General features: G+C 37.4%; 1 protein-coding gene across 1 annotated transcript in view; it reads left to right on the top strand.

The window, feature by feature from the left end:
• Positions 1-6,887: 6,887 nt before the first annotated feature.
• The window catches only part of Dna2 (DNA replication helicase/nuclease 2), a 43,297-nt gene continuing 22,859 nt past the window's right edge, over positions 6,888-27,325 (top strand). The window contains exons 1-9 of the mRNA XM_026394671.1: positions 6,888-6,961; positions 9,138-9,320; positions 11,077-11,260; positions 13,273-13,421; positions 17,294-17,425; positions 19,680-19,899; positions 21,336-21,453; positions 21,958-22,120; positions 24,933-25,127. Coding sequence (XP_026250456.1) covers positions 6,888-6,961; positions 9,138-9,320; positions 11,077-11,260; positions 13,273-13,421; positions 17,294-17,425; positions 19,680-19,899; positions 21,336-21,453; positions 21,958-22,120; positions 24,933-25,127 — 1,418 coding nt within the window. The remainder of the gene's footprint in view (positions 6,962-9,137; positions 9,321-11,076; positions 11,261-13,272; positions 13,422-17,293; positions 17,426-19,679; positions 19,900-21,335; positions 21,454-21,957; positions 22,121-24,932; positions 25,128-27,325) is intronic.

Genomic DNA, 27,325 nt, shown 5'->3' with positions numbered 1-27,325 from the left:
CCAGCTTCAAACATGTCAATACATTTGAACATGTTAATAAACATAAGCCAGTAATAAAATGAGTGCAGTTTGTTAAAAGTGCTTACAAGGGGGTAAATACTCAAGGAGGCCACTTAGAATGGTTGAGAAAGTGTTTCTTTGATGTGCAATACATAGTATAACCTGATATGTGAATGATAAAAAGGAATCAGCCATGAAAAGAGTTACAGGGGAAGAATGGCCTTGTTGAAGGGAACAGTAGGTACAAAACTTTTTTTTTTTTAATATTTATTTTTTAGGTGTAGATGGACACAACACAATGCCTTTTTTTAAAATTTGATGTGCTAATATTTTATTCAGGTTTTTTACATATATGGTTTTGAGCGATATTGGTTTGTAGTTTTTTTCTTGTAATAGTTTATGTAGTTTTGACACAGTCTTATACTAGCCTCATGAACTGAATTGAGATTTATCTTCTTTCTTGTACTGGAGAAAACTTAAAATTTTCAAGTAGCAAAAATAATTAGATTCTGATCTTTTGGCAACTCAGAACAATTATAGTCAATGCATTAAATAAAAACAACCTACCAGAACAGTTACCTTTTCAAAAACAGAACTACTCTGAATTACACAAAGAAAAATTTTCCTTGAATAAAATTTAAAATATTACATACAATAGAAAGGAAAGAAAAATATCATAGTTTTATCAACTTGGTACTCTAGATTGTTTTTTAAGTAAACATGAGTATGACAAAGAAAAAACAAAACAAAAAAATAGTGATGGATTTCTAAACAGAATTAAGCTGCTAATGGAGTAAAATCCCAGGTGCTTATGAGATATATTTTACATGTAAGGTTTTATTCTGTTAAAAAATAAATTTTCTTTTGATAGAAAGATTTTTCTGAATGTATAGACACTTTTGCCACTTTCTTGCCTTTTTAGAGACTACAAAAATATGTTAAAATGCCTTGATTGTTCATATAATTATTTTAATTGGGGCTCTGAAGATGGAACCCAGGCCCTGCCTGTGCAAGGAGAGTGCTCTACCGCTGAGCCACAATCCCAGCCCAGGAAACTCTTAACATGGAAGAAAGCTTGGCTTGATAAGGGAATTGTCTGAAGGCCAGTGTGAATGAAGCATTATGGGTGAAGGAGAAGCAACAAATGCACTTTAAAAAGAGACAGCCGGGTGTGATGGTGCACGCCTGTAATCCTAGCTGCCAGAGAGGCTTAGGCAGGAGGATTATTATTTCAAAGCCAGCCTCAACAGTTTAGAGAGGCTTTAAACAACTTAGTGAGAGCTTGTCTTAAAATAAAAGGTACAACACACAAATTAAGACAAAGGCCAAAACATGAGGGCATGATGGCACATGCCTGTAACCCCAGTGACAGGAGGCTGAAACAAAAGGATCACAAGTTCAAGTCAGCCTTGACAACCTAGTGGGAAACTCTCTCAAAACAAAATATTGAATGTGGGTGAGAATGTAGATCAGAGGTAGAAGACCTCTTGGTTAAATCCCTACTAACACACACACACACACACACACACAAAATACACACCACACATCAAATCATGTAGAAGTCTACAGGGTGTGGCAATTTTGTCTTTTATTCTAAATGCGATGGGAAGCTACTGACCATTTTTGACAGGGAAGAAAAATTTTTTGAATATTATTTATTTATTTATTGTAGCACTGGGATTGAATTCAGGCTTCTGCGTGCTAGGCAAGCAAGGTTCCACTGAGCTACATCCTCACACTTTTTTTTTTTCTTTATACTGGGTATTGAAGCCAGGGGCACCAAACCACTTCCCAGCCCTTTTTGAATTTTATTTACAGACAGGGTCTCCCTAAGTTGCTAGGAACCTTGCTAAGTTGCTGAGGCTGGCTTTGAACTTGTGATCTTCCTGCCTCGGCCTCTGGAGCCACTGCAATTATACTTGTGCACTACCATGCCCAGCCTTAGTTCTTTATCGTTACTGAGGGTATCACTAAATTGCTGAGGCTGATCTTAAATTTACCATCCTCCTGAGTAACTGATTACAGGAATGTACCATCATGCATAGCTTGATGGAAATATTCTTACCAATGTATTAGCAATTCAAGTCTAGTGATACATAAAAAGCCATTACCAATTTGGGTTTACTCTGGAAATGCAAAATTTTTTAACATTCAGAAACCAATGGTGTAATTTCCCATAATAACAGAATGAAGGAAAAAAAAAACATGATTCTTAAATAGATGCAGTAATTGCTGGTCACATTGGTATGAACCTGCAGTCCCAAGAGTCTGATGGGGGAGGCTCTCGAGCCTAGGAGTTGGAGGGAGAGACCACATCTAGTCTCAAAATAAATAAATAAGAACATGGAACCTTCAAACAAAATTGCCTACTTATCAAAATATAATTAAAATATTAAAAACTTGGAAAATTAAAATTTTAAAGAAAGAATCTCCTTAAATTTTGTTCTACAGAATGACAGTAATGTGGTAAAAAGATAAAGGGAAGAGAATATTTTGTGGTCAGGTAAATTTGGTACATATTGTGATGAAAATTCTAGATTCCTCTGAACTTTATATATCATCCCTGCATAGTTTTGCGGTGCTTTTGAACTTATTTTATAGCCAAATTTTATTTTTACATAGAACATCTATGTTATAGGTTGGATCTGGAATGTCTCCCAAAATGCATGTGTTGAAGATATGGTCCTCAATGCAGCAATGACAGAGGTAGAGCTGTTGGGAAGGAATTGGATCATGGGGGCTCTAACCTCATCAGTGGGTTAACCCATTTGATGAATTAATAATTTGAATTGAATGTTGGGAGGAGGTGGAAACTGTAGCAGGTGGGGTCTAATTAGAGGAAGTAGGTCACTGGGGGCAAACTTGTGGGACCACATTTTGTCCTCAGCTTCTCCCCCTCCTTCTCTGTTTCTTAGATTCCATGAACTGAGCAGCTTTCTTTCTCCCCTCCTTTCTGCCATGATATTCTTTCTGCCTCACCCCAGACCTAAAGCAGCCACAAGAATTGAAGCCTCTGGAATTCTGAGTCAAAAGAAACTTTTCCTTCTTTAAAATAAAAAAGAGAAACAAAGAAGGAGCCAAGCACAGTGGTGCATGCCTGTAATCCCAGTAGTTTGGGAGGCTGAGGCAAGAGGATCATAAGTTCAAAGCCAGCCTCAGAAATTTAGTGAGGCCCTAAGTAACTCAGCAAGATCCTGTCTCAAAAAAGAAAAAGGGCTGGGGATGTGGCTTAGTTGTAGAGTACTCCTGAGTTAAATTCCCAGTACCATAAAATAATAAGAAAAAAGAAAAAAAAAATAGCCTGAGATGTATTTGAGGCAGAGGGTATGCTAAGAATTGAATCAGGAGGGTTCTTTTTTAGTGGAGGGGGTACTGGGGATTGAACATGGGGGCACTTGACCACTGAACCACATCCCCAGCCCTTTTTTGTATTTTATTTAGAGACAGGGTTGAGTTGCTTAGCAGTCTCACAGTTTGCTTAAGCTGGCTTTGATCCTTCTGTCACAGGTCTCCAGGCTCTGGGATTACAGGCATGTGCCACTGCGCCCGCCCTCCAGTTCTTTTTATTTTTTATTTTGAGACAGGGTCTTGATATATAGCCCAGGCTGAACTTAAACTTGGGATCCTCTTGCCCCAGCCTCCTGAGTTGCTGTAATTACAGGCATATGCTACTGTCCTTGGTAATTTGGGATGTATAAACAAATAAAAAAGCTTCAAGCAGAAAAGAAAACAGTTGACAGTGAATTAATATTTGGCAATAAAGCATATACTATTGCAGATGCACCAAAAAGAAAGAAAAAATAGATAAGCAACTCCCTTCCCTTACACGCCCCCCCCCCAAAAAAAAGAAAGAGAACAACAACTTATTATTCAGGGTTTGGCAAAAATGTTTTAGGTCACAAAAGACAAAAAGCATAGAAGAAAAATGGATAAATAAGAATACATAAGGAAAAAATAAAACCAGGAGGCTGAGGGTGTGTCCTAGTGGTAGAGTGCACATACAAGAGACCCTGGGTTCAATCCTCAGCACCCTCCCAAAAAAGCATACAAATGCCTAAATACCTTGTTAAGAATATAAATAGGCAATTAGGTGTGGTGGTGTATACCTTTAATCTTACCTACTCTGGAGGCTGAGACAGGGGAATTGAAAATTGGAGGCCAGCCTTAGCAATTTAGCAAAGCCCTCAGAAACTTAGCAAGATCCTGTTTCAAAGTTGAAAATAAAAAGAGCTTGGGGTGTATCTCAGTGGTAAAATATTCCTGGGTTCAATACCAGTACTAGGAAAAAGAAAAAATCTGAATAGGCAACCAATAGACTAAGAGAAATTATTTGCAAAATGTATACCATAAAGCCTTGTAGCCATAATTTATAAAGTAGTCCTGCAACTCAATAATAAAAGGGCAATTCAATTTTTAAAAAATAAGCAAATGATTTAAACAAAGGAATAGTTTACAAAGGAATATATGCAGGGGCTGGGGATGTGGCTCAAGCGGTAGTGTAATCGCCTGGAATATATGCAAATGACCAGGGACATGATAAAGTACCTGATTAGTGATTGGGAAATGTAAATTAAAACTAAAAAGATTGACAGTATCAAATGTTGTATGGGACATGGAGAAACTGATTCTCATATGTTGTTGGTAATATAAAATGTTATAATCACTTTGGTTAAAGTCTAGCAGTTTCTCATTATCATAACTATAAACTTATTCATGATCTAGATATTCACCCAAGAGAAATAGGAGTTTATGGCCATAAAAAAACTTATATAGGAATATTAGTAGCAAATTTATTCAACTTGGTAAAATACTACAGTGCTAGTGTCCATCTACAGGATATTGACCAAGTAAATTGTGGTATATTCATTGAATTCAGCAATAAAAAGAATCAAGCTGCTGATTCATTTTTAAAAATATAGATGAACAACAAAAACATGCTGAGAAGCCTGACAAAGAATTGTATATACTGTACATAGGGTGTGCTTGCATTTATGTGAAGTTTTAGAATAGACAGATTTAATTTCTGGTGAATAATAATAAGTTTAATGATTGCCTCTTCATAGGGATAGGCATGGGAACTGGCATGGGGGAACTTTTTGGGATGATAATAACATATCTTAATAAAGATATGGCAATTTGAGATGTATAGACAAGAGAACTGCTTATCTATTTGGGTTATACACTTGTATTTGTCAAAATTCATCAAATGGTGCATATGAGATTTGTGTATTTTATATAAAGTTTAAAATTTACATAAAAGGCATAAGAAGGGATATAGCTCAGTTGGTAGAGTGCTTGCCTCAAATGCACAATCCCAGCATCACAAAAAAAGAGAGCTATAAACAAATATTGAACTTTAGTTCATAATTACACTGAAGTATTTAGGTATGAAATGTAATGCTGTTTGCACTTTTGAAATGCATTAAACTTGAATTCATGGATATGGAGAGATGAATGAATAGATATACATGTGACAAATCAAAGACAGAAAAAATAATAATTGTTTATGGCTGTTTATTATAAAATTATAACTTTTCAGTACCTTTTAGAATTTTCATTATAATCTATTGAGGAAAAAGGAATGAATATCAGGGAGGCAAGACTGGAAGGAACCAGTACCGTTATATTTCCAGCTTAGTGACTACAGTTAATGACTATAAATTGGAGGGATTGTGCTTGGGAACCAAGGCTTCAGCATGTTCTAAGTTTGTGTTCTACCACTGAGCTAAGCTCTCCAGTTGAAGACAATTAATTTTTCTTTTTTCTTTTTGTTTCTGGCTCTAGGGATTGAAACAGGAGGCTCTACCACTGAACCACATCTCCAGTCGTTTTTTTATTTTTATTTTGAGACAAACTTGCTAAATTGCTGAGGCTGGCCTGGAACTTGAGATTCTCCTGCCTCAACCTCCTAAATTGCTGGGATTACAGGTGTGTGCCTGGCCAAGGTTAACAGCTTTTTAAAATGGGAGAATACCGTGGTGGCGCAAGCCTGTAATCCCTGCAGCTTGGGAGGCTGAGGCAGGAGAATTGAGAGTTCAAAGCCAGCCGCAGCAATTTAGTGAGGCCCTAAGTAACTTAGTGAGACCCTGTTTCTAAATAAAACACAAAAAAGGACTGTGGATGTGGCTCAGTGGTTAAGCGCCCCTGGATTAACTCTCCAGCACCCCCCACTCCCCCAAAAAGGAGATATATGGGACTGTTAGTACAGTATGGCAGCAAACCAATAGCGAGGGTAAGATTGATGGTAAAAGAGAATGAGGAAACAATTGATGAAGTAGCATCCTTCAAAATGCTGGAGGCCTTGAGGTTCTGAGTTCAAGTGAAATGATGGCCCATTGACAGGAGGAACACTTTAATTAAACGTGGAAAGAGGTTATGAGACAGGCAGATAGTAGCAGTTTTTTGGATTCAGTCTTGGCATGATGAGTCAGTTCCTATCTGATTGTTTCTATTTTTCTCTGAATTTTTCATTTGAAAAAGGAGAAGTTGTTTCTCCATGAATGCAAAATTCCCAAAGCCAACACCTGGTTTGGGCCATTTCTAAATGGTTCTGTTCAAACGAAAAGCAAGAGTTGGGCATGGCTTGGGGTGTCAAGAGCGTGGTCAGGGCACGTAGTCTTGGCCAGATATGAGGATTTACACTTTTCCAAGCCTTAAGTTAGGGAGCAAAGATGCAAGAGGCCTGAGTCCGCCAGTTGAGGCACTCCACTTTGAAAGCCCTGGGCGCGCGAGGGGCGGCCCCGCGCAGGTCACTTGGGACCTCGGCGGGTCGGCGCATGCGCGTGGTGCCGCGCAGATTCGCGCTTCTTTATAGCTTCGGAGATTTAAGGGTGGTTTCTGGTGCCCAGGGCTTTACCTTGTGGCTGTATGCGGTCCCCGAGCCGAGGATGGAGCAGCTAAACGAACTGGAGCTGCTGATGGAGAAGAGTTTCGGAGAGGAGGCTGCGGCGCCAGCGGAGCTGTGAGCGGAGCGGGGCGGGGGTGGGAATTTAGCGGGAGATTTAAAAGAAAGACGCGGGAGAGGCCACATCTGTGCCTCTGCCGGCTGAGCCTGGCAGCCGACTGTCTGCGGGCTGCGACCGAGGGGCCAGGTTCAGCTCCGCCCGCGCCTGGAGAGGCTCCGGAGCTGGGGACCGCTGCGCAGGGCTTTTGGGAGAGCCACATTGGGCCTTTGTGTGGACTGGCGCCCTGCAGTCATTCTTTCCCTTGAGTTCACCTCTTTCCCGAATATGGGGAGTTTCGGGCACCTGAAATGCCTTCCTAAAAGGAAACTTAAAGTGTCTGATGTTGAGTTGGAGGAATTTATCTCGGGAAGGAGTCTGCATCCTCAACTCTCTGGTCGGGGAAACTTCACGATCATGAAAGGGAATTATTTTAAGTAGTAATAGCAAAAAAAAAAAGATAAATTATTGAGAGATATTTGCATTAGGGGTTTTGATCAGCATTACTTTTTTTTTTTTTTTAATTGGGGTTAAGCCAGGGACACTGAACTAAATCCCAAGTCCCCCCTCCCTTTATTTTTTGTTTTAAGACAGGGTCTCTTTAATTTGCTTAGGGCCTCGCTAAGTTGCTGAAGCTAACCTTGAATTTGTGATCCTCCTATCTCAGCCGCCTGAGTCGCTGGAATTACAGGCCTGCGCCACCAAGCTTGGCTCACCAGTACCTTTTGAGAGAGCTTTTAGGCTCTGCATCCCACTTTGGATATTAATTAGTCTGAGCTAGATGGGGGAGTTGAGTAAACAAAATGATAGAGTGTACAGTCTGGGTGACAAAGATACAGTATTGTGAAAGACATTTGGTGTAATTGAAAGAGAGAATGACTTTGAACTCCTGCAGTCTGACAGAAAAGACTTATGAGGAGAAGGTCCTTTTCCAAAGAAGTTATTGTCCATGATTTCAGATAGCTTGGACCAAGGATAAAGTTATTTTGAAATGAACTTTCCCATTATAAAACAAATAAACTTATGAATTACTCTATAAAGGAATTTAATACTTAATACTCGGGTATTAAGAGGTAGAGTCTCAATGTTTTGCTCAGGCTGCCAGGAACTCCTGGGCTCAAGAAGTCCTCTTATCTCAGCCTGGGAGTAAGTGGGATTAGTAGTGGTGCCACCCAGTTTATTTATTTTTTTTGGTGGGGGGTGGGCACCAGGGATTGAACTCAGGGGCCTCACCACTACCCACATTCCAGCCCCCTATTTGGATTTTATTTGGAAACCGGGTCTCACTGAGTTACTTCGCACTTGCTTTTGCTGAGGCTGGCTTTGAACAAAATTGTGATCCTCCTTCCCCAGCCGCCTGAGCTGTTGGGATTACAAGTCTGCACCACCATGCTGCAGTTTATTCTTTTTAAAAATATTTTTAAATTGTAGATGGACACAATACCTTTCTTTCTTTCTTTCTTTCTTTCTTTCTTTCTTTCTTTCTTTCTTTCTTTCTTTCTTTCTTTCTCTTTCTTTCTCTCTTTCTCTCTTTCTCTTTCTCTCTCTTTCTCTCTCTCTCTCTCTCTTTCTCTCTCTCTCTCTCTTTCTCTCTCTCTCTCTTTTCTCTCTCTCTCTCTTCTCTCTCTCTCTCTCTCTCTCTCTCTCTCTCTCTCTCTCTCTCTCTCTCCTTCCTCCCTTCCTCCCTTCCTCCCTTCCTCCCTTCCTCCCTCCCTTCCTTCCTTCCTTTCTCCCTCCCAGTGCCTCACACATGCCAGGCAAGTGCTCCACCAGTGAGCCACAACTCCAAGTTTATTCTTGATTCTCATAGTGATGAGTGTACCACAAAGCTCAGAGATTAACTTGGGAAAGGCCATATCATAAGCACTTTTTAAAAATTTACTTATTGATTTTTTTGTGGTGCTGAGGTTTAAACCCAGTGCCTCATGCATGCTAGGCAAGCATTGTTGTTACTGAGCTGCACACTCAGCCCCTATAAGCATGTTTTAAATGGCATGGCTTCTGGGAAGCTTTTATAATAGGAATTTTTCCAGTATGCTTTGCTCAGTTTTAACTATTTTAACCAAAGGTCATTGTGATTCGCTCTCCAGAAGAAATAAACCTAGAAAACTAAAAGATTGACTTCCAGATAAAACAAATTGAATGACTTCTTATGTCATGGTTGTACTAATATAGTTTTGTATGTGTATGCTTTAGATTTCAGAAGAAGAAGGAAGCTTCCTTTCCTAAGACAATTCTGAGCCACGGAATGGATAACCGCTACCTGGTGTTAGCAGTCAATACAGTACAGAATAAAGAAGGAAACTATGAAAAACACCTAATCATCACTGCTTCCCAATCCCTAGACTATAAAGAACAGTGCATCCTTAGGAGTGACTGGTAATTTTTGTTTGACTTTGAGCACTGATTTGGCAGAGTCTTAAGGGTACCATATATACATATTTTTTTCAGTGTTGGGGACTGAACCCAGGGCATTATACATGCTAGACAAGTGCCCTACCACTGAACTATATCTCCAGCACTATCAAATGCTTTTGTGAATATTACTATAATGTAATTGTTAACAAGGGAGTAGATTTGAAACTGACTTAATTCTACATGAAAGTTGTTTCTCTTATCCAGGTATCTCAAGTCTCTTGTTCCAAAAGTTGATTTTTATTGTCATTTCAAATCATGATCAGGTCAAGTGTCCCTTATCCATAATGCTTGGGATTAAAAAAGTGTTTTGAATTTTGTATTTTCTCAGGTTTGGGAGTGTTTATTCTAACTTTGGCTCTTTGTCTAAAGCCTTTAGAAGCTATAGATGTACTGAAAGTCTTAAGAATGAGAAGATTAGTTATAAAAAACCCAATTCGTAATTAGAGCTATATATTACACTAGTAAATATTTGATAGCTTTTGCAGTAGACGTTGCTAACACTAAGCAGTTGTTTTTGTTTGATACTGGGGGTTGAACCCAGAGGGACCTTATCTCTGAGCCATATCCCTAGCCATTTTTAAAATTTTGAGATATGGACTTGCCAAGTTGCTTAGGGCCTTGATAAATTTCTGAGGTTAGCTTCAAACTTGAGATTGTCCTGTCTCAGCCTCCATAGTTGATGGGATTACAGGTGTCTCTATGCCTGCAGTTCCTCTTTTGGGATGTAAGGGAAGCCCTTGATTATTCTCTGGTATTTTTTAAATTTTTATTTTTAGTCGTACATGGACACAATATCTTTATTTTGTTTATTTTTATGTGGTGCTCACACGTGCGAGGCAAGTGCTCTGCCACTGAGCCACAACCCCAGCACCCCCACTCTGGTATGTTTTATGAAAGGGGTAGAGTGACTAGGAATTTATCCAGAAGACTGTGTCCTGGTGTTCAGATTTTTAAAGATACTCAGAAATTTAGAATTACTTATTCAGATGAAGTGTGTGTGTGTGTGTGTGTGTGTGTGTGTGTGTATGTGTGTATAGTTATTTTGTTTTCCCTTTTTTAGGGGAGTGGTCAGTGTTACTGAGGATTGAACTTAATGCACGCTACCCATAGAGGCACACTCCAGCCCTTTTTAATTATTTATTTTAATTTTATTTATTTAATTTTTTAAGTTGTTGATAGACCTTTATTTATTTTTTTATTATGTATTTATATGTGGTGATGAGAATCAAATCCAGTGCCTCACACGTGCCAGGCAAGTGTGCTACCACTGAGCCACAGCCCCTTTTTATTTTTTATTTTGAGAGAGGGTCTTGCTAAATTGCCCTGGCTGGCCTTGAAACTTGTGATCCTCCTGCCTTGGCCTCCTGAGTAACTGGGCTTACTTGCTTGTGCCACTGCACCTTGCTAAAAAGTATTCTTTTGAAATAGTGGTGGTTTTTTCTTTTGGTACTGAGGATAGGGGTGCCCAGGAATGCTTTACTACTGAGCCACATTCCTACCCCTTTTTTATTTTTAATTTTGAGACAGGATCTCACTAAGTTGCTTAGTACTTCTCTACGTTGCTGAAGCTGACCTTGAACTTGTGATCCTCCTTTTTCAGCCTCCCAAGTTGCTGGGATTACAAGTGTGTGCTACTGTATCTGGTGCTTGTTAGTTTTTTGAATTCTCCTCAATATCTTTAAATGCAGGAACCTACTTAACTTTCCTTTACTTTTAGGTGTTCTGTACCAGTAGAGCCAGGGGATATCATTCATTTGGAAGGAGACTGCAAATCTGGCACATGGATAATTGATGAAGATTTTGGATATCTGATTCTGTATCCAGACATGCTGATTTCTGGCACAAGCATAGCCAGTAGTATTCGATGTATGAGAAGAGCTGTACTAAGTGAAACTTTTAGGGTAAATAGTATTAACAACTGATGTTTACACAGAATCTTAGAGTTTATAGAGAACTATTTTTTGTTACGAGGGATTGAACTCAGGTGCACTTAACCACTGAGCCACATCCCCAGCCTTTTTTATATTTTATTTAGAGACAGGGTCTCTCTGAGTCGCTTAGTGCCTCATAGGTGCTGAGGCTGGCTTTGAATTCACTGTCCTCATATTTCAGCCTCCCAAAGTGCTGGTATTACAGGTTTGCGCCACCATACCCAGCCTGATTATCAGTTTTTTAAAAGGTTTTTATTTTGAAATAAATTTGCTGAGCTGGTTGCAGTAGCATATGGCAGGCTGGGGAGGCAGGAGGATTGCAAGTTTGAAGCCAATCTCAGCAACTTAGAGAGTCCCTAAGCAACTTAGCAAGACCCTGTCTCTAAATAAAATATTTTTTAAAAAGGGCTGGGAATGTGGCTCAATGGTAGTATGCCCCTGGGTTCAATCCCCAGCACTACAATAGTAATGATAATTACAACCCAGAATTTGCAAAAATAGTATGGAGTGTTCTCTTATAATTTAATTTATTAAATTTCTGATGGATATTTTGGTGGCCTTATCTTTTTTTCTGGTAGCTTGAAGGGAAAGGTTGAGCCCTATAAAAGAGTATAATGAGAAATAAAGGGGCTGGGGATGTGGCTCAAACAGTAGTGCGCTCGCCTGGCATGTGTGCGGCCTGGGTTCGATCCTCAGCATCACATACAAACAAAGATGTTGTGTCCGCTGATAACTAAAAAAAATAAATATTAAAATTCTCTCTCTCTCTCTTTAAAAAAAAAGAAATAAAATATTCTTTCTTTTGAAATACTTTTTTTAAAAAATATTTTTAGTTGTAGGTGGACACAATGCCTTTATTTTTATTTATTTTTATGTGACACTGAGGATCAAACCCAGGGTCTCAAGCATGGTAGGCAAGTGCTCTACCACTAAGCCACAACCCCAGCCCTTGAAATAACTTTTCTTCGAAACTGTCTCTATTTTTATTTATTTTTTAATATTTATTTTTTAGGTGTAGATGGACACAACACAATGCCTTTATTTTTATGTGGTGCTGAGGATTGAACCCGGGTCCTGCTCGTGCTAGGCTAGCGTTGTACTGCCGAGCCACAATCCCAGCCCCTGAAACCGTCTTTTATCGTAGGTTTAAATTTTAGTTGAATTGTATCTTTTTTTTTTTTTTAATATTTATTTTATTCTTTTAGTTCTTGGCGGATACAACATCTTTGTTTGTATGTGGTGCTGAGGATCGAACTCGGGCCGCACGCATGCCAGGCGAGCGCGCTACTGCTTGAGCCACATCCCCAGCCCCTCTTTTTTTTTTTTTAATATTTACTTTTTAGTTGTAGTTGGATACAATACTTTTATTTTATTTATTTATTTTTATGTGGTGCTGAGGATTGAACCCAGGGCCTCCAACTTGCTAGGTGAGTGTTCTACCTCTGAGCAACCCCAGCCTATGAATAGTATCTTTTATGTCCACACGTTTATGAGCTATGCTTTTATTTAGTTTTCTATTTGAGTGGATTATAAAGTGAAATTCGAGAATACTTATAAAACATTAAATGTTTGAAAATATGTTGAGCTTTTTTTTTTTTTTAATTTTTTTTATAGTTGTAGATGGACAGCATGTCTTTCTTTTGTTTATTTTTATGTGGTGCTGAGGATTGAACCCAGTGCCTCACATGTACAAGGCAAGCATTCTGCCATTGAGCTACAGCCTCAGCCCATATATTGAGCTTTTTTTATATCAATTTTATTATTTTTTAAAATGGAAATGTTTTAGAGTAACCCAGACTTATACAATAATTGATAATTCTGAATAGAAGGAAGTGTTACTTATAATATTTCACGAACCAGAAAAATATTGTTTAATAATCTTTTGGTATTTGTCTTGGTGGTACATTTTGGCTATGGTGCCTATACAATATACAGTCTTGTCTCTTAATGTATGGACTAAATTGTGTGATTTGTTTTCATAGAGTTCTAATCCAGCCACACGCCAAATGCTGATTGGTACCATTCTCCATGAAGTGTTTCAAAAAGCGATAAGTAGTAAGAGCTTCACCCCTGAAAAGCTGCAAGAACTTTCTTGTCAAATTGTTCAGGAAATAAAGCATTTGAAAGAAATGTAAGTAATTGTGAGAAGAACTGTAGGTACAACTTTATATTATATAGCTTCTTTCCTACAATGTTAGACTATTTGAATGAATTAATGTAACCTAAAATGTAGACTCCTCTAGCGGTACCTTGTTGCAAGTTGGAAGAGTTCTCAAAGTTGTACAACAGGAATTATTAGGCTCATAATTTATAATGTTTGGTACATGTGTACAACTGATTCATTAGCTGCTGTCAGATTCATTACCTGTGTCAAAATAAAAAATAAAAAGGGATGGGGATTTGGTTTAGTGATTAAGTGCTCCTTTGCTCCTGGGTTCAATCACTGGTATTCCGCTAAAAAAAGGAATGTGGATAGATTTAATAAAATTTTGACTAAATTAATGAAGTTTCACTTAGATCCTTATTTGTCATTATACATTGCAAATTTCTGACTTTCTTGTCACACCCTGGACTGTGCATGGTGACATATTATTATATTGATCATCTGTTTCCATGAAATAAATTTGTCAAAACTTAGTGACTTACTGGGCATAGTGGTGCATACCTGTAATCCTAGCAACTTTGGAGGTTAAGGTAGGAAGATTACATGTTTGAGGCCAACCTCAGCAACTTAGCAAGGCCCTAAGCAACTAAGTGAAATCCTGTCTTAAAATTAAAAATTGAAAGGGCTAGGGATGTAGCTCAATGGTAAAGAACCCCTGGGTTTAATCCCCAGTACCAAAAAAAGATGTTTGTCATTATAGTGACTTGAAATGACAAATGTTGCCTGCTGGGGGTGTAGCTTGGTGATAAAGTGCTTGCCTAGCATGTGTCAGTCCCTGGGTTTGATCCCTACCACTGCAAGGAAGGGAAAATATAAATATATAATAATGTTTGTTTATTTATTTAATTTGAGATACAGGCCCTTGCGCAGCATTGTGTTGCATGCCTATAATCCTAGAAGTAGGCAGATGGCAAGTTGCAGGCTACTCTCAGCAAGTTAGTGAGACCCTGTCTCAACATAAAAAGGGGCTAGGGGTACAACTTGGTGGTTAAGTGAGGAGGTGGGAATAGATAGGGTCTGGTCCATATTGCCTAGTCTGGCTCTAAACTCCAGGGCTCTAGTGATCCTCCTGTCTCAGCTTCATGAGTAGCTGGGACTATAGGCATAGGCTGGTGCACTTGACTTAAAATTACAAACATTTGTTAACCCAGTGTTAGAGTCTGTAAACAAGTCAGGATGGTGCCTGGCATTTTGCCAGAGGGAGTGGTTTGTGAAGTAACGCCAGCGAGCCATGAAGTGTGGAGTTTCCTTATTGGTTGACTGCTGTATCTAGTTTATGTTAATTAAGATCAGCTGTGTGGAATGTATAAATACCTCTGTTGTCCTACAATAAATGGCTCCCACTCCTGCTGTATCAATGTACACAAGTTGTTCGTCACCCCCCGGTTATTTTGCTGCAGCCGGACTGCTGCATCCCAGAGATTTTGTAGTTCAGAAATTTGGCAGTGACTTAGCTTTGTGGTTGGGCTCAGTCTCCCATGTGGGCTTGTCATCTTGGGACTTGACAAGGATTGGAAGATGAGGTTCTGAGATGATGCACCTGCATGCCTTCTGGCTAGGAAGCCTCAGTTCCTCTCCATAGGCTACTTATATGTTTTTACAAAGTAACTGCTTCCCCTAGATTGAATAACTCAGGAAGGAAAGGAGGCAAGAATCCACAGTATTCTCTATAACCTAATCTCTGAATTGATTTGTTGTAAATTTTGATTGATTTGTTTTTCTATGCTAGATATTGAATTTAGGGCCTTTTACATACTAAGCATGTACTCATCCAATAAGTGCCTGCCCAGACCCACATTTTTATTATTTTTTATTATAAGAACACTTAAAATCTATTCAAGTATTTCAAAATAAAACACTTTGCTATTAGTTTTAGTCACTATTTTACACAATAGATCTTTGATCTTATTCCTCCATGAAGAGAATTTCCTTTCCTTTTTTTTTTTTAAACATTTTTTAGTTGTAGATGTACACAATATCTTTATTTGCTTTTTTATGTGGTGCTGAGGATCAAACTCAGGGCCTCATGCTTGTAGGGCAAACGCTCTACCACTGAGCTACAACCCCAGCCCTCTTTTTTTTTTTTTTCCAGTACTAGGGATTGAACCCAGAGGTGTTCTACCATTGAGCTACATCCCCAGCCCTAATTTATTTTTTATTTTGAGACAGGGTCTTTCCAAGCTTCCATGGGTAGCTTCAAACTTATGATCCTTCTACATTTGCCTCCTGAGTCACTGGGATTACAAACATATGATCTGGCTGCTCCCTTAATAAAATTGCTACCTGAAATTTTGTATTTTTTTGTTTTTTGGTGCTGGGGAGGGCCACTTGATGCCAGGCAAGTGCTCTACCCTGAGCTATCACCCAACCCATTTATTTTATATTTAATTTAACTTAAAGACAGGTTCTAAATAAGGCTTGCCTAACACGTGTGAGGCCTGCCTCAGATTCCTCAGTAGCTGGCATTACAGGCATGTGCCACTGTGCCCAACCTAGATTGCACTTTGATGTAGTGAGGCTTATATTAGCTTTCTTTTCATATGATCTTTTCCTTTTTTAATGTTTATATATATATATATATATATATATATGTATATATAATGTATTTATTTAGTTGTAGATGGACAGAATTCTTTATTTTATTTATTTATTTTTATGTGGTACTGAGATTTGAACCCAGTGCCTCACACGTGTTAGGCAAGCACTCTACCACTGAGCTACAACCCCAGCATGTTTCTGTTTTTCATTACTTGGTTTCTGGACCAGTATCTTTTAAAACTAAAGTTATAATTTCTTTCTTATCCCAAAGATATTATTGGGACTGATCCCTCTAGTTAAACCGCGATGGTTGAATTAGAGAAAATACTGTGAAATTAGATGTCATGTCACTGTTATTTGGGTTTTTTCAAACGTGGTAGATACATATAACATAAAAGTTGCCATAATAACTATTTTTAAATATATAGTTCAGGGGCTGGGGTAGTAGCGTAGCTCAGTGGTAAAATAAATATAATATAAAAATTGCCATAGTAACTATTTTTAAATATATAGTTCAGGGGCTGGGGTAGTAGCTTAGTGGTAAAATAAATAAAATAAAGATTGTGTCAATCTACAACTAAAACAAAAATTAAAATAATATATATACAGTTCAGAGGTATCTAGTACATGCAAAGTGTTGTGCAGCAATCACCACCATTCATTTCCATAAACCCTTTCTTCCAAAACTGAATCTCTGTACCCACTAAGCAACAACCCCATTCTTCCTTCCTTTCAGAACTACTGTTCTACTTTTTTTTTTTTTTTAAATATTTTGGTTTTTAGTTGTAGTTGGACACAATACCTTTATTTTATTGCTGAGGATCGAATCTAGCATCCCCTGCATGCTAGGCAAACCCTCTACCACTGAGCCACAACCCCAGCCCCTGTTCTACTTTTTGTCTCTATGATTTTGACAACTGTAGTTTCTCATATTAGTGGAAACATTCATATTTGTCCTTTTGTGACTGACATTTCACTTAGTATAATGTCATCAAAGTTTATCCACACTGTGGTGTCAGAATCCTCCCCCCCCTTTCTTTTTGGTCCTGAGGATTGAACCTAGGCCCTTGTTCATGCTGACCATCTGCATTTTCACTGACTGTATCCCTAGCTCCTCACCTTTCTTCCTTTTACAAAGGTGAACAGTATTTCGGTGTGTGTGTGTGTATATATACCACATTTTGTTTATCTGTTCATTAGCAAATGGACATGTGAATTACCTATTTGGATGTTTTGGACCTTGTTTAATTTGCATTTCTTAGATCTATGGTTTTGTATTTATTATCTCTTATTTTTGGCAGGTACCGCTTGAATCTGAATCCAGATGAAGTAAAACAAGAAGTAGAGGAGTATCTTCCTTCATTTTCTAAGTGGGCTGGAGATTTCATGCATCAGAGTACTTCAATTGACTTCCCTCAAATGCAGCTGTCTCTGTAAGAAATGAATTTTATTTATATAGTTTTCATATATTTAGAGTGAGGAGGCTGAGGCAGGAGGGTTTCAATTTTGAGGCCAATCTGTGCAACTCGCAAGACTCTGTCTCAAAACAACAAAAGGGCTAGCAATGCAGCTCAGTGGTAGAGTGTTGCTGGGTTCAATTCTCAGTACTGCCAAAGAAAAAACCAAAACCAAAGGAGCTTCCATAACTTGAGACTTTTTTTTTTTTAATATAAAAAAGAGTGGGACCTTTAAAAACCATTTATTTTTTTAAAAATTTTTAATTATTTATTTTTAGTGTTTGGTGGACACAATATCTTTGTATGTGGTGCTGAGGATCGAACCCAGGCTGCACGCATGCCAGGCAAGCGTGCTACTGCTTGAGCCACATCCCCAGCCCCTAAAAACCATTTAAAGAGTCTGGTACAGTGGTACACACTTGTAGTCCCAGCTGTTGAGATTGGAGGATTTTCAAGTTCAAGGAAAGCCTGAGCACTTTAGAGAGAGCCCATCTCACAATAAAAATAAAAAGGAATGGTGAATTGTTCAGTGGTAAAACATCTCTGGGTTCGATCCCCAGTACCAAAACAAGAAATCAGAATAATTCATTTGAAATACTGTCATTAGCTTGAAGGGTCTAAACTGAAATCATATTGCCTTTTTTCTAATAGTAGTAATTTTTTAAAAAAATATTTATTTTTTTAGTTGTAACTGGACACAATATCTTTATTTTATTTATTTTTATGAGGTGCTGTGGATCAAACCCAGGGCCTCACACGTGTTAGGCAAGCGCTCTACTGCTGAGCCACAGTCCCAGCCCCAAGTAGTAATTTTTTAGTAGTAATTTTGTTGTCTTGTTTGCAGTGCTAGGTACTAGACTTAGGGCATTGTGCATGTTAAGCAAGCACTTTATCACTCATCTACAACTACTATGTAAGAACTTTTAGAATTTAATTACTTGTGTTTTATTAGGTATACATGTAAAATTTGACAAATAATAAATTTTGCTCTGTCTTTTAAAAATATATTTGAGTACATGGCATGATCAGAGAACATTTAATATCAGATTAAAATTTAAGGAATTTATTATAAATTGTGGCTTCCCTGATTTCCACAACTGTCTTCTTAAGTAATTCTAGTGTATATATATATTCCTCGAGATTATATTTGAAGCATCTTAAAGCAGTTTAAGAAAAATTGTTGAAGTCAGCATCCCACCCCATTTGTTAAATACCTGTTCACCTCAGTAACATGAAACCAAAGACTAAAAACAACTAAATCATTTATTCTAACAGCTGGAATTTTTTTGGTACTAGGATTGAGCACAGGGGTGCTCTACCACTGAGCTATGTCCCCAGCCCTTTTTATGTTTTGTTTTGCAACAGGGTCTTGCTACTTTGCAGAGGCTGGCCTTAAACTTGTAATCCTCCTACCTCAGCCACTTAAGTAGCTGGAATTATAGGTGCACCTTGTCACATGGGTATATGTGGGGTGAAGTGTGAGATTAGCAAAGCCTGTACTTCATAGATGGTCAAAAGAGAGAGTTTCTTCTTACCCAGTTTAATATGGTATTAAATGAAAGCGCATGCCTCTAACCAGCCACTGTGTATTCAGCCCAGTAGGCATGAACTTAAATGGACAGATAATAAATATTAAGACTTGCGCTGGGGTTGTGGCTCAGCAGTAGAGTGCTCACCTAGCGTGTGTGAGACCCTGGGTTCAATCCTCAGCACCACATAAAAATAAATAAATAAAGACATTGTGCCCAATTACCAATAAATAAATATTAAGAATGGCTAAATGATACCTGTAGAACAGAGGTCTGTAAACTGAAGAATACATCAGAATCACTTGGAGAATTTGTTAAATAGTTTGCTGGTTCTGTAATGAGTCAGTTGGAGTGGGACCAGTTATTTTGCATTTATAAGAAGTTTCCAGGTAATGCTGATGCTACTGGTTCAAGGGTGACACTTGGATAATGCTGCTATAAAGATATGTAGATTACTGGGGTTGTGCTCAGCAGTAGAGCGTTTGCCTAGCATGCTCAAGGCCCTGGGTTCAATCCTCAACACCACATAAAAATAAGTAAATAAAATAAAGGTATTCTGTCAAACTACACTAAAAAATAAATTACAAAAAAAAAAAAAAAGATTCTTTCCCATCCCCTTGTCATTTCTATGTAAAGTCAGTGCCAGCATGCGTGAAGTAAGCTGTCTCCTAATTGTTTTTGTGTTTTGTTTTTTTTTTTAGGCCAAGTGATGGTAGTAATAATAACTCAACAGGAAACATTGAAGTAATAAACTCACTGGATATTGAAGAAAGCATTTGGTCCCCTAGGTTTGGATTGAAGGGCAAAATAGATGTTACAGTTGGTGTGAAAATACATCAAGGTTCTAAAACAAAATATAAAATAATGCCATTGGAACTTAAAACCGGCAAAGAATCCAATTCTATTGAACACCGTAGTCAGGTATAAATTGTAAGAAAATTAAATGTAAATTGATTGATTGTTTGATTGATTATTTGGGGATTGAACCCAGGAGCATTCTTCCTCTGAGCTATATCCCCAGCACTTTTTAAAATTTCATTTTTAGACAGGATCTCACTAAGTTGTTGAAGCTGGCTTCAAATTTGGAATCCTCCTGCATCAGCCTTCCTAATAGCTGGGATTATAGACATATGCCACTATGCACAATTGAATGTTTATTTAAACATGTAGACTGCTTTTTATATTTTGGTTCAGTTTAGGTTATGTTTGTGTTTTATGTAATAACTTTTAATTTGTGATGCATTGGAGTACTCAATTTGTTTTGTCAATATATACAAGTGCCGTAGAAAACTGTATCTGGCAAAGTAATAAAAGAGCTAAATATATAGGCCAGTGATGCCAAATTTATGCTGCCAAATTACCAGTCTAAATAAATTTCTGAAAAACAGTAATTCCTTATTCATGTAAGTTGTGGAAACCAAAGGTATTTGGATAACTTACCATGTGTTAAATTAGCCTATTAAAAGTTCTGAGAAGGGGCTGGGGTTGTGGCTCAGTGGTAGAGTGCTTGCCTAGCATGTACGAGGCACTGGGTTCGATCCTCAGCACCACGTAAATGTAAAATAAAGATATTGTGACCACCTAAAACTTAAGAATAAAAAAAAGTTCTGAGGAATTATAAACTAATACAGTTTGTCTTAGCTAGGTTTAACTCATTTTTTTTTTTCCTAAACCTAATTATCATGGAACTATTTTTTTTTTTTTTGATACTGAAGTTTGAATCCAGGGGTGCTCTACCACTGAGCTACATCCCAAACCCTTTCTGTTTTCAATTTTTTTTTTTTTTTTTTTGATCATAGGGATTGAACTCATGGGCACTTAACCACTGAGACATCCCCAGCCCACCCCTGCCATTTAAAAAAAATTTTTTTTTAGTTGTAGATGGACACAATATCCTTATTTTTTAAATTTATTTTTATGTGGTGCTGAGAATAGAACCCAGTGCTGCCACATCCACAGCCCTTTTTTGTACTTTATTTTGATACAGGATTTCACTGGGTTGCTTAGGGCCTCACTATTTACTGAGGCTGGCTTTGAACTCATGATCCTCCTGCCTTAGCCTCCCAAACCCCTGGGATTATACGCATGCACCACCACCCAGCTTTTATTTTATATTTTGAGACAGAGTCTTTGTTAAGTTGCTGAGGGCCTTGTTAAGTTGCCCAAGCTAGCTTTGAAACTTGAGATTCTCCTGCCTCAGGCTCTCTGTAGCTAGGATTTTGGGCAATTGCCACCACTCCCACTTTCATTGACCTTTAGATTTTAAAATTATGTGTTGGCTATAAGATGATGTAGAGAAATGATTTTAGAAATTTGTGTAACAGAATTCTCATTGTTTGACAACCTGTCTTGCACAGGTTGTTCTGTACACGCTGCTAAGCCAAGAGAGAAGAGCTGATCCAGAGGCTGGCTTACTTCTCTACCTCAAGACTGGGCAGATGTACCCTGTGCCTGCTAACCATCTAGATAAAAGAGGTTGAGCTGTTTGCTTTCAGTTTTACTTCTCTGGCCCCTTCCCTCCCTTCAACTTTTGGTGATATAGTTTTATACCTAACAGTGTACTCACATACTTATCATGCCAACTATAGGTTGTAATTTGTAGTTGTGGTATTTTTAAGATAATTTTAATAATATGCTCTATAGTTGAAAATTATTAACCTTTTAAGTTTGTTTTTTTTTTTTTTAATACAAAAGTTTATCTTGAAGTTCTTATACTGGAGATATTCTAGGTAACTTTATCTTCAGCATTCACCTAATAAAACACAAGGTTCAAGTCTTATTAGTTATGAGATTAGTTGTTTCAAGAACTTATCAAGTGACTAAAAATTTGAAGGAGACATAACAAAATATAACCAACAGTGCTTATTCTCGTATAGCAGGAACTGTGAATATTATTTTATGTTGTTAAATCTGAAACTTTTACTGATACAATGGAAAGGGTGTGATAAGACACTTAGCTTTTTGTTTTTTCTCCCACAGAATTATTAAAGCTAAGAAACCAAATGGCATTTTTTTTGCTGCATCGTATTAGCAAATCTCCTGGAAAGGAGAAGACACAGCTCACTTTTTTGCCACAAGTAACTGAGGAAGAGAAAACCTGTAAATATTGTTCACAAGTGGGAAACTGTGCTCTTTATAGCAGGTAAACACTATTTTCAGAAAGCAGTATTTCAAGTTGAAAATGAACTGAACTCAAGATGACTTAGTATTGGTAGGTGGTCTGGTATTGATGATTTCATTTTTTTGTTGTTTAATTTTATTTTGTCCACATTTTTTATTGGTACATTGTAGTTGTACATATTGATGGAATTTGTTGTTACGTATTTGAACATGCACACAATAGATGACTTCATTTTAATTATTTTTATTTTCCTTTATGTATTGTATCTCTAAAATGAAGGGGGGAAAAAGTTTGTTTCCTGAGAAGCCCATTTTTCTCAGTAAATAATACAGTGCTTTTTAAACTTCTTCCAAAACTGAATGTTTTAATCTTTCTGTGTGTAGTTTCTGAAATGAAATAATTTTAGGACTTATGGAATCTGGTTAAGACAGATATAGAATATTCATTTTTAGTACAATATAAGTACAAATACTTTTGTTCTTTGACAATATGGGGAATCTAACCTACTGAGTTACATCTCCAGCCCCTTTTATTTTTTATTTTGAAACAAAATCTTGCTAAGGTTGTATAGGGTGGCTTTGAATTTGTGATCCTCTTCCTTCAGTCTGGGATTATGGGCATGGGCCTAAGTTATCTTAAAAGATAGTTCAAGAAGGCATCCATTTCTTTCTTTCTTTTTTCTTTTCTTTTCATTGTGTTTTTTTTTTTTTTTTTTAAGAGTGAGAGAATTTTTTTTACATTTATTTTTTAGTTTTCAGTGGACACAACATTTTTTTTTTTTATTTGTATGTGGTGCTGAGGATCAAACCCAGCGCCCCACACATGCCAGGCGAGCACGCTACTGCTTGGGCCATATCCCCTCTTAACTGCTATTTTAATCTGAGGTCTTTTGTAGTTGCACACAAGGAAACCAGTTTTTCCAGATGGATAGTTTGGCATGACCCAGTGAATGGGCCTGTACTGTTTGTATATGGTTATTTTTGTATAAATGGTAAGTTTATTAGCTGTTATTTGAACAGCCATGTCGGCCTTCATAGGCTAGCTGAAAATTTGAAGCACACAAAAAAGTAGTTAGATGTAAATATAGACTAAGAAACAAGGTCAAACCAGAGCCAAAGTTCTAATGCAGCCTGAAAGTTTATATGAAGTATGAACTTTAAAAGTATTTTAAGATAGACAATTGATCAACAAATATATGAAAAAATCTTCAACATCTCTAGTAATTAGAGAAATGCAAATCAAAACTACTCTAAGATTTCATCTCACTCCAGTCAGAATGGCAGTTACAAAGAATACAAACAATAATAAGTGTTGGCAAGGATGTGGGGGAAAAGGTGCACTCATACACTGCTGGTAGGACTGCAGATTGGTGCAGCCACTCTGGAAAGCAGTATGGAGATTCCTTAGAAAACTTGGAAAGAAACCACTATTTGACACGGATATCCTACTCCTCAGTCTATAACCAAAGGACTTAAAAACAGCATACTATAGTAATGCAGCCACATCAATGTTTATAGCAGCTCAGTTCACAATCGCTAAATTGTGGAAGCAACCTAGATGCCCTTCAATAAATTAATGAATAAAGAAACTATGATATATATCACAGTTTCTTTATATTATATATATTATTACATTATATATATATATATGTCATTAAAAGAGAATAAAATTATGGCATTTGCAGGTAAATGGATGGAGTTGGAGAATATCATGCTAAGCGAAATGCCAATCCCAAAAATTCAAAGGCCAAATGTCCTCTCTGATAAGTGGATGCTGATCCATAATGACAGGGGCATGGGAAAAATGGAGGAACTTTGATTGGGCAAATGGGAAGGAGGGGGTGGAAGGGAGCATGGGGGCTAGAAAGATGGTGGAATGAGATGGACATCATTATTACCCTGGGTACATGTATGACTGTATATAGTGTGACACTACATCATGTACAATCACAGAAATGAAAAGTTGTGCTGCAATTGTGTATAATGAATCAAAATGCATTCTGCTGTCATATACACTTAATTAGAATAAGTAAATTAATTAAAAGAAATAAAGTATAGAACTATGCACTAAAAAAATAGTTTAAAAAGTATTGTGTCAATATGTCCCTTAATGACAGAGTACTGTGTGGGATGTCTGGGACTATAGTACAGCCCAGTTTATTTGAAATCTTTCGTTTTACTCTCAATCTTTTGTATGCTGTCCTTTAATATATTTGTTTCTATGTGGAAATGTTTTAATTCAGTAGTAAGGAAAATTGAATCTACAAATGATTTTCCATAGTTTTAAATTGACTTCCTTATGTCACAGAGCTGGGCATACAATTTTTATGGTTTCAAGAAATGCAGTTGGAAAAAAAGCCAAAACTTATGTACGAGAATGAAGACTGGAGTATACCAAACTTGGCTTTGTTGTTTGGGGATGATCATTGAAGGAAAAATAATGCAGTAATCAATATCTTAAACATGTTGTTTTGTGAACAACTGCATGTCAGCTGGGTGTGGTGACTCACCTATAATCCCAGCAACTTGGCAGGCTGAGGCAGGAGGATTGCAAGTTCGATACCTTCCTTGGCAACTTAGCAAACCTCAAAACTTTAAAAGGGCCTAGAGATGTAGCTCATAGAAAATCACCTGTTGGTGCAACCCCCAGTACCCCTTCCAAAAAAAAAGCCACATTTTATCAAATATTCAAATGACTTTTAACGAAAATTAGGGGCTGTGTTTATGAGTTATGGTGGTTATTACATTTGTATACTTATTTTAGAAAAACCTCATTTTATAGCCAACTAGTAAAATGTTATATATACAACTCTAACTTGGAACTTTGTATTTAGAGCAGTTGAACAACAGATGGATGAAAATTCAGTCCCAGTGCTTATGCTGTCCAAAATTCAAGAAGAAACTTGTCATCTGAAAATCACACACTTAGAGTATTTCAGCCTTTGGTATCTAATGTTAACCCTGGAGTCACAATCAAAAGATAACAGAAAGAATTACCAAAATATCTGGTTAAAGCCTGCTTCAGAAATGTAAGTGGTCTATTTGAGTAAAGTGTCATTAATTTGTATTAGCTTGTGTGGGATGTGGAATTCATGACACATATAGGTTATATGGCATGTTAAAGATATGTGATTTCATTTGTTCATGAAAACTCCAGATGTCAATGAGTTGTTCCTAAGTAGAACATCATTTCTGCATGTGCTATGTGCTGTAATCATTGTTAGTTTTCTGTGTATATGAATAGATACTAATATCAACTCTGTTTTTGGGTTGGGGATACTGAAATTAAACACAAGACCTCCCACATGCTAGGTGGCAAGTGCTCTACAACTGAGGTACACCTCTAGCAAAGTCATATACTTTCTTTTTTTTTTTTTTTTTTTTAAGAGAGAGTGAGAGAGGAGAGAGAGTGAGAGAGAGAGAGAATTTTTAATATTTATTTTTTAGTTCTCGGCGGACACAACATCTTTGTTGGTATGTGGTGCTGAGGATCGAACCCGGGCCGCACGCATGCCAGGCGAGTGCGCTACCGCTTGAGCCACATCCCCAGCCCAGTCATATACTTTCAATAGCACACGACTGTTATCCCAGGAAGTTGGTTGGCCAAAGCAGGACACCAAGTTCAAGACTGGCCCTAAGCAACTTAGCAAGGCCCTGCCTCAAAATAAAATAATCAAAAGGAGTAGGGATGGGCTGGGGTTGTGACTGGGCGGGGGGGGGGGGGGGGGGGGCGAGCTTGCTTAGCACGTGTGAGGTTGTGGATTCCATGCTCAGCACCACCACATAAAGATAACTAAATAAGATATTGTATCCATCTACAACTACAAAAAAATATTTTTTTAAAACAGGGAATGGGGATGTAGCTCAGTGGTAAAGCACCCCTGGGTTCAATCCTCAGTACCAAAGAATAAATACAAATTTTTTAAAAATTATGATTTATTTATTTATGCCTCATCTCCAGACTTTTTATATTTTATTTAGAAATAGGGTCTCACTAAGTTGCTTAGGTCCTAAATTGCTTAGGCTGGCTTTGAACTTGAGATCTTTTTTGCTTCAGCCTCCTGTGTTATGAGATTATATATTTGTGATATCTGGAAAGAAATTTTTAAAATCATTTGTTAATTCTTATTCATCAGTGATATCCATATAAACTTGAGTATGTCTTAAGGTGAATTGTTACATATTGGTAGAGTGCATACTGCTTTTTTACTTTTTTTGTTTTTGTTTTTAGACTGGGTCTCACCATATTACCCCGGCTAGCCTTGAACTCTCAATCCTCTTGCCCCTGCCTTCTGAGTACCTGGGATTATGGGCCTGAGACACCATGTTCTTAAGTTTTCAAAAAGTAGTTTACTTAAGTTTTCAAAAAGTAGTGTTTTAAAAGTGTATATTTTCTATTTTGAGACAGATTCACATTTTCTGAAGGTCTATCTCATTTTCCTTGTGGCATCCACTTATGAAAGATAAATTATTAGAGGCTGGGTCTGTAGCTCAGCGGCAGAGCACTTGCCTAGCATGTGTGAGGCCCTGGGTTTGATCCTTAGCACCACATAAAAAATGAATACATAAAATAAAGGTATTATGTCCAACTACAACTAAAAAATAAATATTAAAAAAAGATAAATTATTAGGATTTTTATACCTTCACATAGTATTTTTCTGTAAGTAAAATTTAGTTGCATTAATTCCAGTTTTGTTTTACTAGAATAAGGTGATAATAGTGTGACTTTAGAAATAATTGGAAATAATTGGATCTGTGTGTCCCTAATATTAGGCTTTAATTTAGAAAACATTACAGTGGAGCAAGTTCATGTTGTAGGTTATATAACAAATATGTCAAGCACACATGCCAACAATTTGCCTCTGAGATTGTATAGTATTTAATAGTAATGTCTGAGAGGTTGTAAATGCTAAATACTTATTTATTAGAAGTAGTGTAATTATGACAACTTGCTTGTCATTTTATTTTTATTTATTTTGGGTACTGGGGATTGAACCCAGGAGTTCTTAACTACTGAGCCACATTCCCAGCACCCCCCTCCCACTTTCTTTCTTTTTTTCTGTTTTCTTTTTTTTTTTTTTCAATTTTATTTTTGAGACAGGGTCTTACTAAATTGCTGAGGCTGGTCTTGAACTTGGGATCCTCCTGTCTCAGCTTCCTGAGTCACTGGAATTACAGGTGTGCGCCACCATGCCCGGTACTTATCATTATTTTAATAATAGTATT

The sequence above is a fragment of the Urocitellus parryii genome, chromosome 5, assembly GCF_045843805.1.
Source record: "Urocitellus parryii isolate mUroPar1 chromosome 5, mUroPar1.hap1, whole genome shotgun sequence".
NCBI lineage: Eukaryota > Metazoa > Chordata > Mammalia > Rodentia > Sciuridae > Urocitellus > Urocitellus parryii.
This window is presented reverse-complemented; position numbering and strand designations above follow the sequence as displayed.